Source organism: Scardinius erythrophthalmus (genome assembly GCF_964197995.2).
Source record: "Scardinius erythrophthalmus genome assembly, chromosome: 3".
Classification (NCBI taxonomy): Eukaryota; Metazoa; Chordata; class Actinopteri; order Cypriniformes; family Leuciscidae; genus Scardinius; species Scardinius erythrophthalmus.
In genome coordinates, this window is record NC_138223.1 from 14,227,166 (window position 1) to 14,244,789 (window position 17,624).

The window sequence follows — 17,624 nt, forward strand, 5'->3', positions numbered from 1 at the left end:
ACACAAAATAAAATATTTTGATGAATGTTGATAACCAAACAGTTTTGGTTCCCATCGACTTCCACTGTATGGACAAAAAAACAACGGAAGTCAATGGGAACCAAAAGTGTCAACATTCCACAAAAGAAAGTAAGTCATTTGGAACGACATTAGGGTGAGTAAAGGATGACAGACTTTTCATTATCAGTTGGAATTGTGCCTTTCAGTTCTGTCCAGAAGGGGGAGACATCATGCTTTTTCCTCTCTTCTCTCTCTCTAAAGTCTTTTTCTCTCATCCTCGAGCTATGTCAGAACATGCTGAGAAAACTGCCCACTCATATTGCCACCTGGGACATCTCCCACTGCCACATCCACAGCATTTGTGCTGAGGGCAGTGCTGTGATTCAACCTCCTGACATTTCTATCCCATTGTTCCCTGTGAACCGAGCCACTGGCTACAACTGCGCCGCTTTGTCTGACACCCTTCCAGCTCTTTACATCTGCAATGCAAAATAAAAGTTCAACTGCTCTCAAAGGAAGCATAGGGGAAAATCCTCAACTGAGCCATTTTGTTTGTGCCTTTTTTTTTTTTTTTTACACAAATACAGTACAAAGAAAGAGTTATTATTAAGGGAAGAATGGGATTAGGACATGCTGTATTGCTGGCAAAATTCAAAGCTGCATTGCTCGCATGAATATCATGACTTAATGTTAACCACAGCACTATAGCTCCAATTGATTGTTTTTATTGCAAACCTTTACCAATATTTTACCCACTACATGAACTAATATACAAAGCAAAAGAAAGCTTGCTATAGCACCACATTGCTCTTGATAAGCAAACTCATTGCTGATGGTCCAATATCTGGTCAAATAATCCATGGAAACCCAGCCTTAACACATGTCCAATCATCCGGCTGGAAAACTGCAGTTCGACATTGTACTAAACAGTCAGGCCTGTGAGCGACAACTTTATAAAGGTGAATTCAAGCACAAACACTGAAAAAAACAATGAAATTGAGATTTTTGCTTTGTGATTTAATTTTCATTATGTTTTTAAAAGAAGTCTTTCATGCTCTCCAAGGCTGCATTTATAAAAAAAAAAAAAAAAAAAAATTATACTTTTATAAAATTGTAAAATTATATTTAAAAAAATCATCATACAGAAATTAAAGGAAAAGTTAACTGAAAACTAAATTGTCCCAAATGATTAGTTCACTAAATTCTACTTAAATCTAAATATTAATTTAATTTATTTCAAACAACATGTTGTAGAAAAATGTTTAGGATGTTAATTTTACACACTTAACAAAAAAATTGACAAAAAAAGCACTATAAAAGTATCATAAAAGTGGTCCATATGATGTGTGCACTATATTTCAGTCTGAGGTTATGATAACTTTGAGGAACAGACCACAATTTTTTCCGTTATTTCGTTATTGTGAAAATCCACATAAAAACCTGGTGGGACGCATCTTTAAATGTCATATTTGAATGTGCGTGTTTGTGTTCCACAGAAAAAAGAAAGTCATACAGGTCTGGAATGACATGGTGAGTAAATAATGACAAAATATTAATCTTCTTTAAAACTTTCTACAGTTTCTGGGACACAAATTTGGCTTTACGCAGACTAAAAAAGATTTTCAAATGGCAAGTCTCTGCTGACAGAGCAATTTAATCCAGGACAAGGCCTAATCCGTGTAGGAGACTGACCCTGTATATTTGATTTTGTGATTAAATAGACTGGAACAGCACTGAATTACTCTAAAATGAAGGAGAATCCAAGAACAGAATTTCCTTTAGACCTTTGAAACCATGAGTCCATGTAATGGGGATTTTTAAGCCAGTTTAAATTAAATGAATGAACAACAATCACTCTATGATCACTCACAGGCCTTTCTTGCTCGAGGATGGAGGATTTTCCAGGCTCATACTCAAAGATGCTCCGTGGTTCCGCCCGGTATTTACGCGTGTCCACTTTACGATCTGGAGGACCCCACTCATTTCTGCAGGTAACAATGACAATAAGAACCAATCAGAGTGGTCGGGCACCTTTGAAACGGAGCTCATTGCATGAGGTTGGGTGTCTTACGGGTCGTGTGAAAACTCTCTCTCTCTGTCCATGTCCCGCGAGCGGAGCTGAAGGAGTGAGGGCATGGGAGGGGGTGGCGGGGGCACAGGTGACTGTGAGAGCTCCCGCTGGGTGGCACCGTCCGGCGTGTCTGAGGCATTTCTAGAGAGAGGCCGGTACGTGTGTGTTCGAGGGGGTGGGTGTGCATGGACAGGAGGGTAGTTGTCTAAGAAAGAGGCACGAATATCACAGTAATATGACAGATCAACAAAACAAATGTATAGTGGCTACATTAGAGCAAAACATAAAATAAATGAACGTACACTACTATTCAAAAGTTTGGGGGCAGATTTTTTTTATGTTTTTAAAAGAAGTCTCTTATACCAACGCAAGTTACATGATCAAAAATACAGCAAAAACAGTAGTAGTGTGAAATATGACTACAATTCAAAATACCTGTTTTATATTTTAATACATTTCAAAATATAATTTATTCCTGTGATGGTAAAGCTGAATTTTCAGTCACATGATCCTGAAGAAATCATTTTAATATTATGATTTGGTGCTCAAGAAACATTACTTATTATCAATGTTGAAAAAAAGTGTTTTTCAGGATTCAGGAAAGAACTGTTTATTTTAAAAATATTTTGCAACATTTTAAACGTTTTTACTAACAATTTTGATCAATTTGATCAATGCATTCTTGGCTGAATAAAAGTGATAATTTCTTTCAAAAACACAAATCTTACTGACCTCAAACTTTTAAAAGTTAGTGTATGTTATATAAGAAATTATATTTATTTATTTTAAAGAAATATCAGCAAATATCACAAAATAGCTTTTTAGGTTTAAAAAAACTAAATATATTATATTACAAAATAATATATTTATTGTTCACAATTTAAGACAAACAATACAGTAATTTGACACTTTCTAGATGCCAACTCTTTATTCTATTTTTAACACAATTGTAACTCAAATTGAATATCCATTTTTGTTAATGTGGTAGATAGGTACTGTAGAAAAATAATTACACCTAAATAGTTATATTGTACAATTTAATACCCTAAAAACTAAAAAACACTTCTTATATGCAACGCAGAAACACAGACATATGATTCAGACTTTTATAACACTATTACACATTGTTAGATTTTAAGCAACCAGATGGAAGATGGAAGTTTACATCAGCTCTTCAGATTTCAGATCTTACCATTGTTTATGACAGTATAAGATGCATTATATGTGTCTGCATAGTCATCGTCTGTTAAAACAGAATTACACAGTTAAGCAAAAAAAGCCAAAAAAAGTCTAAAAATAAAGTATGTGTTTGTCAGTTTAAATGAATACTCCAGGATATGTTCTATTATCCTCCCACTCACTCCATCATACACACCTGCTTTATGAACCATGTGAATCTGTTTGAACATGGTCTTGTACCAGTCCTTGGGTCTGTCCACAGTCTAAACAGAAGCACACACATACACACACACAGAAACGAGCAGCCTTGTCAGTTTGTTGGTTGAGCGCACAAAAAGCTAACAGCATTTGTCATTACCTGACAACCAACAAAATCACCAAAGCAGAGAGAGAGAAACAGACAGGGAGTATCATAGTAACCTGCCAGCAAAGAGCCAGGAATGTTCTCTTCTGCTCACAAACACACACATTCACAGACAGTCTGAACTGCTGAGAGCTCAAAAGCATTCCTCTAACCACAATAAGAGGATCAAATGTCACAACAACTCGGACACAAATCAAGAAAAATGCCCTCAAAACAGATCATTAACAGCTAATCGTTGTTTTAAAACTGATCAGTGACAGTCAGCAGATGTCGTACTGTTTAAACTCTCCATGAAATCAAAATGGACGATTCTTATTTCTTATGGAATATTGCAGTATTTATTATAAATGATTTATCCGTGCACGTCTTTCTTTTTTTCTTTCTTTGAAATTCTTGTGCCTTCATAATCTTTAATCAAAATAACTTCTCTCTCTTGCAGCAACATCTCTTCTCTTCTCTGATGATGTGTTTACTGGCTTGGTAGGTGCAGTAGATTCACATAAGATTATAGCAACAGCAAACGACAATGATCCAATGATCCTATCAATACCTGATGGAAAAAATCAGGTCCCGCTCTACATTTTTTCTTGTTCAAGAATACTTTTCCCTCGGATAGATGTTACAATAGGGAAGAAAAGACTATTGCAACTTCCGTTTCATGTGACTTGAAAAAGAGGATGAGTTTTTGTTTTTGTTCCGTTACTAACCAGATCCGCCTGTGATATTGCAACACATAATAAAAGATATGAAAATCTCTGTACTAACCAACCACAACATTCTGTTGATTATTAGTGGAAAGCGCTGTGTACTCTAAACTGGTTCAAAAACCTGCTTCATAACACTAAACTGATATAAACAGTTCAATAAACACAATTAATATGGAGTAACTCACATTTTAGAAAATATTGGCAGTCACTCTGTGTATTTTGCCAACAAAAATAACCAAACAAATTCAAAATAGACTCAACCACTCGCATCTCCGAGCAACAGTTGCTTCTCTCTTGAACGAATTAGTGTTTTGAATGAATTGGTTCAATAAATGGTTCAATGACTCGCTTTTCAAGAGAGTCCTGATCATATCACATGCTGCAGTTCATTATGGACATTACGGATCTACTTGCAGAAGTCACATTTATTAACAATATAATCAAAACAACAAACACGCAGGAGCACAAGCGAACCAGAGAGACTCAAGAGAACAGCAACCAACATAACAGATGAGAACAGACAAATATGAACTAAAACTGAGGGCTATTTATACACAGATTAAGGCTATGTTCACCCTATCAGTTCAAATTCGATTATTTGTGTATCTGATTGGAATCTGATATAAATTATTGACTGTCCACACTGTGTATCGCAACTGTTCAGATCTGAAATATCTGCATTGGTTTCTATGGCAATGATGTTGCGCTGGTAGACATAAGGCAAAAACTACAACAGCAATGTGGAGGTTTTTGCAATCCAGATGTTGTCTTATTTACAACATGACAATATGTAGCCGCCGCACTGGACTACTACGTCTTCAGAGGCAGCGGCAGAAACGTAGGAGGCTGCACAGCTTTATTCTGTGCTGTCGTCTCTGCCGGTCTCAAAACATGTCTTTATTGTAATGTAATTTTCTGCTTGACCGGCTCAACAACACAACCTTGCTTTATAGTGACTTTCAGCATGTTTCCTATACTGTAACAACGTCTACTATGTTTACATTTTACGTGACGTGAGAAAGTGACAAAAACAAAGCAAATTTTGATTAGAGTGGTCAGACTGAAATGGATTTACAGAAATGCAATTTGAATAGGATTTCAAACCACACATGAATGTAGCTCAAAAAAGATTTGTAAAAATCACATTTCATGATTTTTTTGCCGTTTTGCCAGATTCCAATCGGATATGAACAAAAATCTGATTTGAACTGACAGTCTGAACGAGGCTTAAGTGAACAGAGGGAACAGGTGAGGAGAATCAATTAACCAATTATTACCATTGTAATTTTTGTCAGTTCCCTTAAAAATGCCTGCATATCACTCACCGTACGGATGGCGATGGGAATGCCTGACTCATCCACTGGTCCAATGCCTTCGTAATGGGGCGCTTTTATCACAGACACCTTCTTCTCTTCCTCCGAGAAACGAGCAATGGGCACAGAGCTACTGACCACTGTCTGACCAGAGACAATGGTCTCCCTCTTCAACGTCTCTGAACCCTCTGAGAGAGAGAGAGAGAGAGAGAGAGAGAGAGAGAGAGAGAGAGAGAGAGAGAGAGAGAGAGAGAGAGAGAGAGAGAGAGAGGTTTGGATACAGCTTAGAACTGCTGTGTAATTTTTTCTGTCATTGAAAATTGTTTCTTGTCAAATTGTATATGACCCCAGTGAGATCCTGGGTAACAGCAAATGCAGACAGTGCAACAACCTAGTATCAACCTTTTTAACGGAACGTCTCTCCCTCTCTGTCACTCTCTCGCACACACACATCATTGATTGCTGTGCTGCTATTGGCTCTTCATTACACTGCTTCCATAGATACGGTCACAGTGCAGGACACAAAATTTGTTACTGTCAGGACTTTGTCGGAGGCAATTAATCGTAAAGGCAATTAATTGGTTGTCTATGAGTATGCCACACTAAGCGAACAAAGACTGCCTTCGGCAACATAAATCTAGAATATTCCTCAAAAATGTGTCTCAGATGGTAAAATCATGGCAAATATCACACAGTGTCCACCCAAAAAAAAACCACTACACTACAGTGACAGAAATTGGGAATAGAAACTAAATGGCGTGTGTGAGCTTGACAGTCACAGTCAAATCTAATCTAATTGAGCAGGAACACTGACATGGCACAAGCTCTCACTCTGACTAAGCACCCTGAACTATGAAATTTGCATGATACAGCATAAATGAGACAGCTACATTTATTCCTTCACATCTATAGGTTTGCAGTAACAAAAAAGCAATGACATGTGGAAATACTACAGCAAACTTTTTGTCAGCATCTTTCTTCTACAACAATTGTATGAATTTGCCATCCTAAGCAAATCCCCTCTAAAGAGTCAGAGATTTTCCTGTCCTCAGTTTCCCTTTGTTCAGGTATTGATTGCTCTGGTCTGGTCTAATGGATGCAAATGCATCATATCCTGAGGACTGGATTGCACCGTTAACTGACAAAACCGGCATCCACTAACAAGAACTGTACAGTACATTACAAATCCATTATTTTAGAATGCCAAAACTAGGAATCAATCAATAAAATCACAAAAAGACAATTGAGGAAACTTAAAAGTTTAGCTGTATCTGAATATGCCTAGTCATACTAGATAGTATTCTGGAAAAAAATTCTAGAGTACACATTCAATGGTCACTTTACTATCATATGAAGCCAGGGGAGAGGAGTTGTGTATAGAATGAAATAGTTGGATTCTAAAATTAAAAACTCCATTCATTTTCTCTATATGGAAAATTCCACCAATCATAGAGTCATAATGAGCAAATAGCAAAGGAGCTTGCAGGGAATGGCCTCTCTCATGAAGAACCACAAATGATGTAATCGAGTTAGTCTCACTATGTAGCAAAAAACTTGTTTTACATGTGCTTCAGACATACTATTTCAGTCTACTGTAAGTGGACGGTTCTTGCCTAAATAAGCAACAATATGCTGATAGTCAAAACTCTACTCTGCGATACTAGCCGGAGCTCACCTGAACAACGACCCCGCTGAATCTTTACCAGGCCTGGACTGAGGGTTGGGGGTGGAGGGGGGTACACAGGCGGAGAGAAGGGCCTCTGAGACTGAGATCTTCCATTCACTGCCATCTGACCCTGGGGAACATAAGAAATTGAACTGTAGGTAATGTCATTTATAGAGTCAATTTAAGTCAAACAAAGTATGAGTGGGTGAAAGCTATGAGACAATAAGTAATTAGAAAAATGAGAAATGCAAGACATTAGAGTACACATCAAAAGACAAATGTATAACAAATGTATCTGAGAGATGTCATTAATGGGGAAAATGCTGTTACAAAAAAGACAAAGGCTGTGATCAGATGTTGGTGCTTCTGTAGTAACATGAGAGAAATTATGGACGACAAATATAGATGTAATTGAAAAACTGTTAGACCACATGACAACAAACATACATTAAAATAACCTTTAGTAGATAATAAGTGCAGGGCAATTTATGTAAGAAAGAGTGTTAAAAACACTGGAATATAGCTCCATTATACAATCATAATCCATTGATGTTCGAGTAATCAAACAAACGTCATGAAAGGTCACATGGAGAATCAGAGGTCATCATAGGAACCTTAAAGTTAACATGAAATTTAAATTTCTCCTTTTTTTAATACACATTCCTGGACAATTAATCAATGCACATTACTCCAAAGAAAAAGGTTTGTAATCTTTAATACAAATGTAATATTTGATATTGTAATATTTCACATTAAATAAATGCAAATTAGAATCTTCTTTTAAAAAACAACTCCAAGCTTTTTATAGGTAGTGTGCATTTATATACAATAATAAATAGTACAGCAGTAATAGGTTTTTGTTCATATTAATAAAATTTCTTTCTCAACCACAAACTCGCATTTATGTCTGGCTCCATTCTACCATGGACTCCCACTTTTAAATTCTCAATGGATAAAATCCATCCTACAGTTTTTACATTCTGTTTCAATTTAAAACATGTCACATGACGCATGCATGTTGACTTTAAATGGGAAACAACATACATAGCACACAATGAAAAACTGAATACATAGAGCAGAGTGAAAACCAAGACAGCCACCTGCTGTAAGCTGACACATAAAGCATGTCAAAGTTAGACATACAATAGCGCTGAAAGACTAGTGAGGACATACAAACACGAGCAGATTCAAACAAACGTGACAGCAGATTGAGGTGAGGTGCGCCAGTCGAGCGTGATAGTTACGTTAGTGCCTGTGGCAGCTGACGGGGCGGTAGGAAGCTCGTCAGGGGCATTGGAGGCGTGGCTGAGAGTGGGGGAAGGGGTGGCCGTGGCCGTGGGGGAGGAGTCCATGCCGCAGATCTGCAGCTCCTCCAGCCCGACCGTGGATGATGAATAATGACTCAGCGCAGACACGGTTACCGGTGACGCAGCAGGTGAGGCCGACATTAGCCCAGAACGTTCCAGAGGGGTGTAGGGTGTTGGCGAGAGGGCTTTGGGCAATAGCCCCGACAGGAAGTCGGGGGAATCCTGACTCGCCCGGCTATACGGTGAGCGACGAGCTGACGGGTCTGGGGAGGGGGGTCCAGAAGAGAGCATTCCAGTGCCCCCTCTTACAGGGGAAAACTCACGCTGATGGAGGTGAGTGGGAATAAAAGGGAAGGAAGACAAGAAATTAACGTGAACACAAAACAAAGCCAGTGAGCAAGAAGTGATTAAAGCAAATTAACCATGTTGAGTGAAGAAGAACTGGTAAATCTGTGGGAAGAAATAAAAGGTTGGCTGGAAATATAAAACAAAATGAGTAATTAGCAGAAACACACGCTCTTTCATCATGCCGACTGTGTTTGTTCACTCTATCCTAACAGATGAGGGTCAATGGGTGCTGTTTACACAGTTGGTTTAAGAGTATGAGATACACTACTGGTCAAAAGTTTGGAATAATGAAGCTATTTTTTAATGTTTCTTTTAAATTGTTTGGATAGCGTAAAGGACTTCTTTCAAAAACATTGAAAAATATAAATTATTACAAACTTTTGACTGGCACAGTAGTTGTACATTTTCACTGTAAATGAATGACAGTAATACCACCAAATTGCTGGCTGGTCTTGGTGGTACGACAGGGGGTCGCATGGGGTCAGCGGGGTCCAATGCGTTAGTCCTGGATTCAGTCTCAGGCCCTGATTGGGTCTCTGCTTGGGGTTCTGGACTGCGGGGAGCTAACTGGATGGAGAGAGAGGCTACATGCATTTCAGAAGTGGCAGTGGGGTCTTGAGGTGGGGGAGCGGATGTACCTTTCCGCTTAGTTTTAGACATAGGGTCAGTATTAATCATATTCATCTTGTTAGGTGCTGAATTTAAATGGTCAGTGGTGAATTTCGAAGAGGGCAATTTGCTCCCAAGAACCCGAGTGATAAAACTGTTAGCATTAGCCTGTTGGGACGAGGGGGGCTCCTCGAGGGGGGCTCCAGAGGTGCTTGTGTAGGTTCGGGTGGTCTTAGAGTTTGAAAATGAGGAGGTGGCACTAGATTGGTTAGTGTAAGAGCCTGTGGAAATTACATTATCATTCTGTGGGTGAGAGAGGAAGGTGTCTGACAGTATTGCGAGGGAACTGTAAGATGGGGGGTTAGGGGTCATGTGATAGCTCTCTCTCCTAGGGGGCGGCAAGGGGACCTGACAGAAAAAAGGTCAATTCAAATATATAAAATCAGTTCAAATAGAGTGAATTTTAAATAGAATAAATAGAGAAATTTCAGTTTGACTGCTTAAGGAGTCAAGAAAACACTTGATATGAACCCTTGTCTAAACACTTCCAAAAAGTCATTTTGGAAAACATGACCAATATTAATCTAAACAGTCATGAAGTACAATAAAAAATATATATATAACAGCAGTATGATCAAGCAAGAATGCATTAACAGCCCAAATTGCATTATAATTAGATAAATATGTACCGGTGTAGGGGATTTCTTTTCCTGTAGGTTGGGTCTAACGCTGCGGAAGCCTTTAGCAGTCAAGGACGAGCTGCTGGCGTCTCCATTCCTCAACCCCTCAGTCACGCTGCGTGAACGCCAGGCATCTACACACAAAGATATTATATATACACGTGCACACAAACACAAACACACTAATGAACAGAATCACGTACACATCCAGCAAACACTTGCCTGAATCTGATGACTGGGAATCACTACCTATGGGGAAAAAAGATATATTAATAATTAATATAAACATAAAATTGCAAACAAATAAAATTGTAATAACTACATAAGAGAGCTATCCATTTGGAGGTGGATTTTGCAACAAAAATTATGTTACAGTATGTCCTATCTTGCTTATTGCAAATTGTGAGCCAGTCCTACTATTGGTGTCCCTTCAAAAATTAGGTCCATGATGCCTGAAAGCATCTAACTGGAGGACGGACAACATATGAGAATGAAAATAGAGATGCAGAATTACAGAGGACAGAAGATTAAAGAGCAGAAGCTGCTACTTAACGCCACTTAACACTACTTAAGACCACACAAAGTTTGAAACATACCTAATCCTCTTACTCATTATGATGATTAAAACTAAAACACTATGTACATTTAAAGAGTGGAAGCACAAAAATCTTCTATTGCAAAATATACATGAACATGCTGTGAGGATGACAGAGGGTCCAGTAACGTATGGACTGTTATACGTGAAAGTGAAGGGTATGGTCTCCATTTTGCTATTCAAACTGACATCTGATAAACCAGTAGCCTATGTGCCTTAAACAATTCAACATTCAGCAGCTTTTCAAAATTTAAAGATGAGTTGTCATGTCCCTGGCAGGTCTTGACATCATGTCACTTTTTCAGCAAACTCACTAAAGCAACAGAAAATAACAACAAAGTTGCCTGGATCCTTGTAACTATTAGCACCAAAATGGCAGCAATTTTCTATTTTTAATAGAGAGTGTGTTGAAAGGGAAAATGGTTTTATTGATTTCATTAAAACCTGAACAGTGTCTACAATATTTACCACATAGTACAACTGACTACAAACTGAGCATTATTTATAAATTAAGAAGCCAGATTAGGTTACGTTAAATTGGAAAACTGTTATAGCACCCCATTTGTTCAGAGAAAATATGTCCAGTAGTCTCTTTTTCTTTTTTTCTTTCTCTGGTACACTATAATTGTCCCAAAACCTTTTAATTTAATGTAAGGCTGTCAATCAACTAGAAAGTTCCGTCATATTAACTTTAATCATGAATCATGAATTGCTCTGATGGTAAGAAAATGTAATATTACTGACATTTGCATATGGGTTAAGGCACACAATTAATTGCATTAACCTTTTTATTGTGTTATAATGCCCTAAATTAACATGTTAAATTGAAAGGCTTAATTTAAAGATGTTAATTATCTTGCACATGCAGGCCATTGTTTTCTGTTCTTGTAAATCTGCTTTGAATATATTCAAGGAATATTGAGAGATAGAGTGAGTTAATAATGTTATGTTAATAATGAACTATTCCTTTAAAATTGTATCATATTGACAATATAGAAAAGCCTAAATATAATGCCTCTGTTATCTTCAAACTTAGCAAGACAAATATGGAACAAAACAGATGTTGCAAACACATGCAAAACAAGCATGCTTGCATACACACACACAAACAGAACACTGGGGAGAAAACTCATCTAAATTACTTATACAGATGGAACACTGATATGCAAAAAGACATTCTAAAAACTCTATTTTAAAGATCTGTGTCTGTTAGACAGTCTTGCTCTATAACTGATACCTGCAGCAGCGTACAGGTTGGGTGAGCTCTGGACCCTCTTCACAGGCCAGAGAGGGAGCAACAGGGATGCTCTTTTATGAGCACGTCCTCCGCTATCTGGAGTATGTTTGTTTGCACACACACACAGAAGCATACATGCAAAACAAACAGAAAGCAAAGCACATGCATTTTAAATGCAACATTATTGCACCAAAAGATAATGCAAAAAAAAAGAGAAAAAGTAAATAAAATGAAAAAATGTATACCGTTCAAAGGTTTGGGGTCAGTTTGATTTTTTTTAAAGAAATTCGTACTTTTTTTTTAGCAAGATTGCAATAAATAGATCAAAAGTGAGAGTAAAGAAATGAATTACAAAAAAAAAGTATTTCAAACAGTGGCGGATTTAGCAAATCGGGGGCCCAAGGCGAGGTAGAGCTATGGGCCCCCTCCCCATCCAATCTTTAAAAGAGAGCGAAAAAAATATGTACCAACTGAATGGTGGATAGGCAGGTAAAGCTAATCTACGGGGATGTAAAGGTTAGAGAGGAGAAAAAACGTCCCCTTTAAACCCTGCATACACTTCTTTACTCCTAAACAGAAACATGTTACAATGTTTAGCCTACATGGTACAATTTCTGGTAAGCTATGTTTTTTTTTTTTTTTTTTTTGCTTGACAAATTTCACCATTTCGATTCAATTCTTGTGATTTGATTCAATATTGACTTATTTGGATAAATATTAGGTAACGTTTCACAAGATAGGCGTTACTTTTTCTCAAGAAAAAAAAGCCCTATCAGCTGGTATAATTTAAGGTTAAAATGAGTAATATAGTAGCCTACACATATTTAGCCAAATACTCTCTAATAGCTCTTATTTTTCTAGCCAATTAAATGGCTTTCCTGAGGTAAAGTTATGTGACGATTGTTCTCCAGCTGTTTTACAGCTTTCCACGGTTGAAAAACACTTATTGATCGATATTATGAAAGAGGATTATACATTTCGGTAAGTTATACTGTATCTTTCAACATTGTTAATTCGTGTTTATTTACTATTAGCAAGAGATGATGAGTTCACATGCCGCTATAGGAATCTGTCACGTAACATTAAAACGGCAAAACGGTATTTAGGGTGAAGTCAGGTAAAGTGGGACACTTTTTGGTAAATTGCATTTTAAACAACCTAAATCAGTTAGAATGTATTAAAATTGTATGTGTTTTGTTTAAATAGATTGTAATGAAGGCCACTATGGTGAAATTTTTCCAATTTATGTATTTATTAACAAACTGTTCATCTTTAAACACCATCTGACACCCTCTTCAGCAAACTGGAAGCAATCAGGTTGAGTGGGACACTTTGTTAGGGAAAGTGGGACACTATTTTATGGTTAAAATGAACATGAGAAATACAACCCCAATTCCAATGAAGTTGGGACGTTGTGTAAAACGTAAATAAAACCAGAATACATAAATGTGTGGCGCATTATGAAGCGCAAAATACAACAACGGAGACCTTCAAATGAATTAATACTTGGAAGGATTTTTTTTTAAATGCATTTGTGGAACTAATGCAAAAATCGTAACATTGTAAACTTCACTCTACATTCAATGAATGGAACTGTCATTAAGCCTACATCTTTTTACCACCTTTTAACAACTTCAGTGAACACATCCGAGAAAGATGAAGTCATCTGGAGGTGAGGGTGGCGCAGTTGTGAGTGTGGAGGCATGGGGGGCTGAATTCAGGATAATAAGGTTGATAATTCTGTCACTTATGATGTAACAATAAAACTTTTGCTTTTACATACATGTATACTGTCTGTGTATTAGAGATTAATAACAATGAGCATCTAACTGTTTAAAATATTTGTGAAAATTAGATTCACAGCACTGTCCCACTCAACCTGAAATGCACTGTCCCACTCAACCTAACACTGTCAGGTTGAGTGGGACAGTGCTGTGAATCTAATTTTCACAAATATTTTAAACAGTTAGATGCTCATTGTTATTAATCTCTAATACACAGACAGTGTAAATGTATGCAAAAGCAAAAGTTTTATTGTTACATAATAAGTGACAGAATTATCAACCTTATTATTCTAAATAGATTTACACTTGCCGGGTGGCTTACCATGAGGTCCCAGGAGTCAAGCAATTTGAAAAATAACAACTGGACCACATCTGTGATGTCACACCAATCACAACCTTTATTTCATATCCAATAGACATTCAGCAACAACACAGTAACAATTGTTGTGATTGGCTTACAAAATTAACCCAGTACAGTACTCAAAAGCTTAAGTGTCCCACTCAACCTGATGTCCCACTCTACCTGAATTCACCTATTGTTTGTATTTCGTTATAGAATTGACAGAATCTGAGAGCTGAGATTTTTTTAAATATCATGATTCATAAACTGCTCAGTTTTGTCTGTCGATCTCCGTGTCCTCTTTGCTTCACGATTTTTCTGTGCGTTGGACTTGGACGTTGTTGTTCCTGATCTGTATCCCCAACAGTAGCCGTAATAATACTTATCAGCGTCTTTTCACTTATTTCTTTTATTTGAGCCGCTTGGGTAACCTCGAAACTTTAAATTTTCGCGTTTAGACTCGTCTTGCTCTGTTTGTGTATTTCCCAGTCCTCCTGTTACTGCGTGTTGTTTATCTTTCGCGCCACGCACCTTTACGGACTTTTTGCTTTCCTCCCGCTTCCTCCTTTTTTCAGCACCGCTTGGGTAGCTAGCTTCGCTTCATTTTTACTCTGTCTCTGTCACTCTGTACACTCTGTCTGTCAATCACTTCTTTTCTCCGTCAGTTTTTTGGCACAGCCTTGTCACTTTCGCAGATGCGCAGTAAGTGAGATAATGGAATAATCCAATGTAGTGAGGCGGGGGGGCCCCCTCCTGTCTGCGACACTAATGATTTGATGCCATTTTTCGCAAATGGAGTTTTAGAAATATATAATTAAAAAAAAAACCTTAGACATAAGTTAATAGGGCATTTTGGGGGCCCCTAGGTAGCTCGGGGCCCAAGGCAATTGCCGACCTTTGCCTAATGGTAAAGTCCGCCCCTGATTTCAAATAAATGCTGTTTTTTTTTACCTTTCTATCCTTTAAAGAATCCTTTTTAAAATGTATCAGTTTGCAAAAAATATTAAGCAGCACAACTGTTTTCATTGATAATAATAAGAAATGTTTCTTGAGCACCAAATCAGCATATTAGAATTATTGTTGTTATCAGGAATAAATTAATTAATTTTATTGAATTATGTTAAAATTGAAAACATTTCAAAGTGTAATAATATTTTGTAAAATGTTGTGTTTTACTGTATTTTTGATCTAATACATGCAAAGGATGAGCATAAGATACAAAAAAAAAAATAAAAAAATCTTACAAACCCCAAACTTTTGAATGGTACTGTATTATACCAATTAAAAGTTAGTCCTTTACAGAACAGCATACGACTTGTGCAGTATCTGATTTGCAAAGCATTGCAGGAAAGATGACAGATTATTTTAGGTGTGTTCGTTGCAGACGGATTGGTGTATTACATCAAATTACCGCAAAAACGATTTGAAAGCATAGTGAGCCGTCTGCTCTCTAATAGCTCTCTAAGAATTTTGATGTCATACACCAATTGGTCGGCACAGCGCTGCTTCAAGCCGTACACACCTAATGACATTGTTTCCTAACCAGGTGTGATGTGAACACATCTGGTATGTAATAAAGTAATGCAGTAATTGGTCCGAAGCTGGTCCAAATGAACAGTATACAACAGAGCTTACTGTGTGATATATTCTAGCATATCCCAGAATGCAGTGTGCTTGGCTTGACCTTTATTTAAAGTGTGATGCATGAACCAGAAGCACTTACTGCACCTCTTTCTGATCTCTTTCTTGATACAATATCTTATTAGCCCACAACATGTCATGACATTTTTCATAAAATCTGATTACAAATGCACACTAATGATGGGCTAATGGCAAAGAAATCACACAGGTATTTTAATAACGGACTTACCTGTATTCATGATGATGATCTCCACTGATCTGTGTTCTGAAAAAGGACACTTTCACCTGTAAAACATCAAACTATTTATAATCTCAAAATCAATTCTTCTATATCTACATAAATAGATGCTAAAAGTATATTGTTTTGAAGAATGAATTAGCATGCTTAATTATTAGCTAAATTATCTATGTTGTTTAATGCCCAATACCGCATGGTAAAGTGCCTAAACTGTTCTATGACTAGCACAAGTTATATTTACTCAGTGTGGCAGATATAGAAGATATTCTGCTTTAAACATGTTTGTTGTGTATCAAATGGAGACACAGACCTTAATATGGATCCATGACAGACAACAGCTAGAAACGGTGGCGTCGGTGTGTGTGCACATGTTGTAATACTCTGACTGACACCAGACAGTCTGGACACCAGGAATGCACTTGGTGTGCCTGCTATGTGTTAATTTTACAGTGTGCTACACACATATTTCACTCTCTCTAATCACTATCAGAATTTGCAAATATGAGGAGTGGAGTGTGTGTGGTGGGATAATTATAGCATTTGCATCTGTCTCATATGAATACTAAATAATGTTGCCCACTAGACAATGTTTGCCCAGCTAACAAAAAAATGTGTTATAAGGGTCAGTTCACACAGAATGTATTTTTGCAGTTAAACATGCGTCAGTGGAATGGGGGGGGGGGAAATGAAAGGACTAGAGATGAATTTTGTTTAAAGCTGAACTTATTTTATCTTGTTGTGCCGAATTTTAGAACAAAACGTACAAAACACTGCAAAAGACATGAGGTGCAATATCAAACACATCCGTCTAGCATGTGTTTACATAGAAAAACAATGGAAGAGTAGCAGAGTGGAATGGAAAAGCACATTCTGAACAGTCCTTAAGAATGTTATGATGAACAACGTTATGTTTCAATGTTCTCTGAATATTTAAAGCTACAATATGTATATATTTTTTCGCTGCTAGGGGTCGCTAACCTCTTACAATAACAAAGGCGTAGGTTGATGACGCAGTGAACAAGCAGAATGATGGGACTTGTCGTCATGCTGAAAGATCTAATAATGTTTATGGATGAGTGAAAACATTCATGTTTTTTAACATGACTGTGGTATGAAGACAGATATCAGCGCCATACGCGAGTCCCGCGGATATAAAGGAATAAGGACATTTCATTCTACCGAACTACCCGCAAGTGCTAAATTACTACTCACACAGGTCAGTTTTTTTGACGAATTAAACTTGTGAGGTAACGCAGCGCTGTTTCATTTGGTCTAACTTTATACTATCACACTAAACAGCATTTGAGAGTGTTGAAAGTTATAATGTTATTCTGTGTTAGTTTGTTTGCTATATGAGACTAGCAGTAAGCTAGATCAACATTAGAATAACATACTGATCATATTCTAACATTTCACCATGTTGAGCTATATAACATTGATTTGTTTTATGTACATTTGCTCACCTGTCTAATAAAGTACATGCAAGAGTGGCGTCAAGTCCAAGTTAGTTGCGGACGTGGAGCTCTCGGCATCTCGAAAATGCCA

The 17,624-nt window shown here is 37.3% G+C and overlaps 1 protein-coding gene across 1 annotated transcript in view; it reads right to left on the reverse strand.

Moving 5' to 3' along the window:
- The window catches only part of sorbs2a (sorbin and SH3 domain containing 2a), a 54,392-nt gene that overhangs the window by 18,225 nt on the left and 18,543 nt on the right, over nt 1–17,624 (reverse strand). Inside the window, exons 2-11 of the mRNA XM_081362235.1 lie at nt 16,071–16,126; nt 10,467–10,493; nt 10,254–10,378; nt 9,388–9,972; nt 7,310–7,430; nt 5,647–5,822; nt 3,447–3,513; nt 3,264–3,314; nt 2,072–2,276; nt 1,871–1,985 (exon numbers count right to left, since the gene is read on the reverse strand). Coding sequence (XP_081218361.1) covers nt 1,871–1,985; nt 2,072–2,276; nt 3,264–3,314; nt 3,447–3,513; nt 5,647–5,822; nt 7,310–7,430; nt 9,388–9,972; nt 10,254–10,378; nt 10,467–10,493; nt 16,071–16,080 — 1,482 coding nt within the window. The 5' untranslated portion in view covers nt 16,081–16,126. The remainder of the gene's footprint in view (nt 1–1,870; nt 1,986–2,071; nt 2,277–3,263; nt 3,315–3,446; nt 3,514–5,646; nt 5,823–7,309; nt 7,431–9,387; nt 9,973–10,253; nt 10,379–10,466; nt 10,494–16,070; nt 16,127–17,624) is intronic.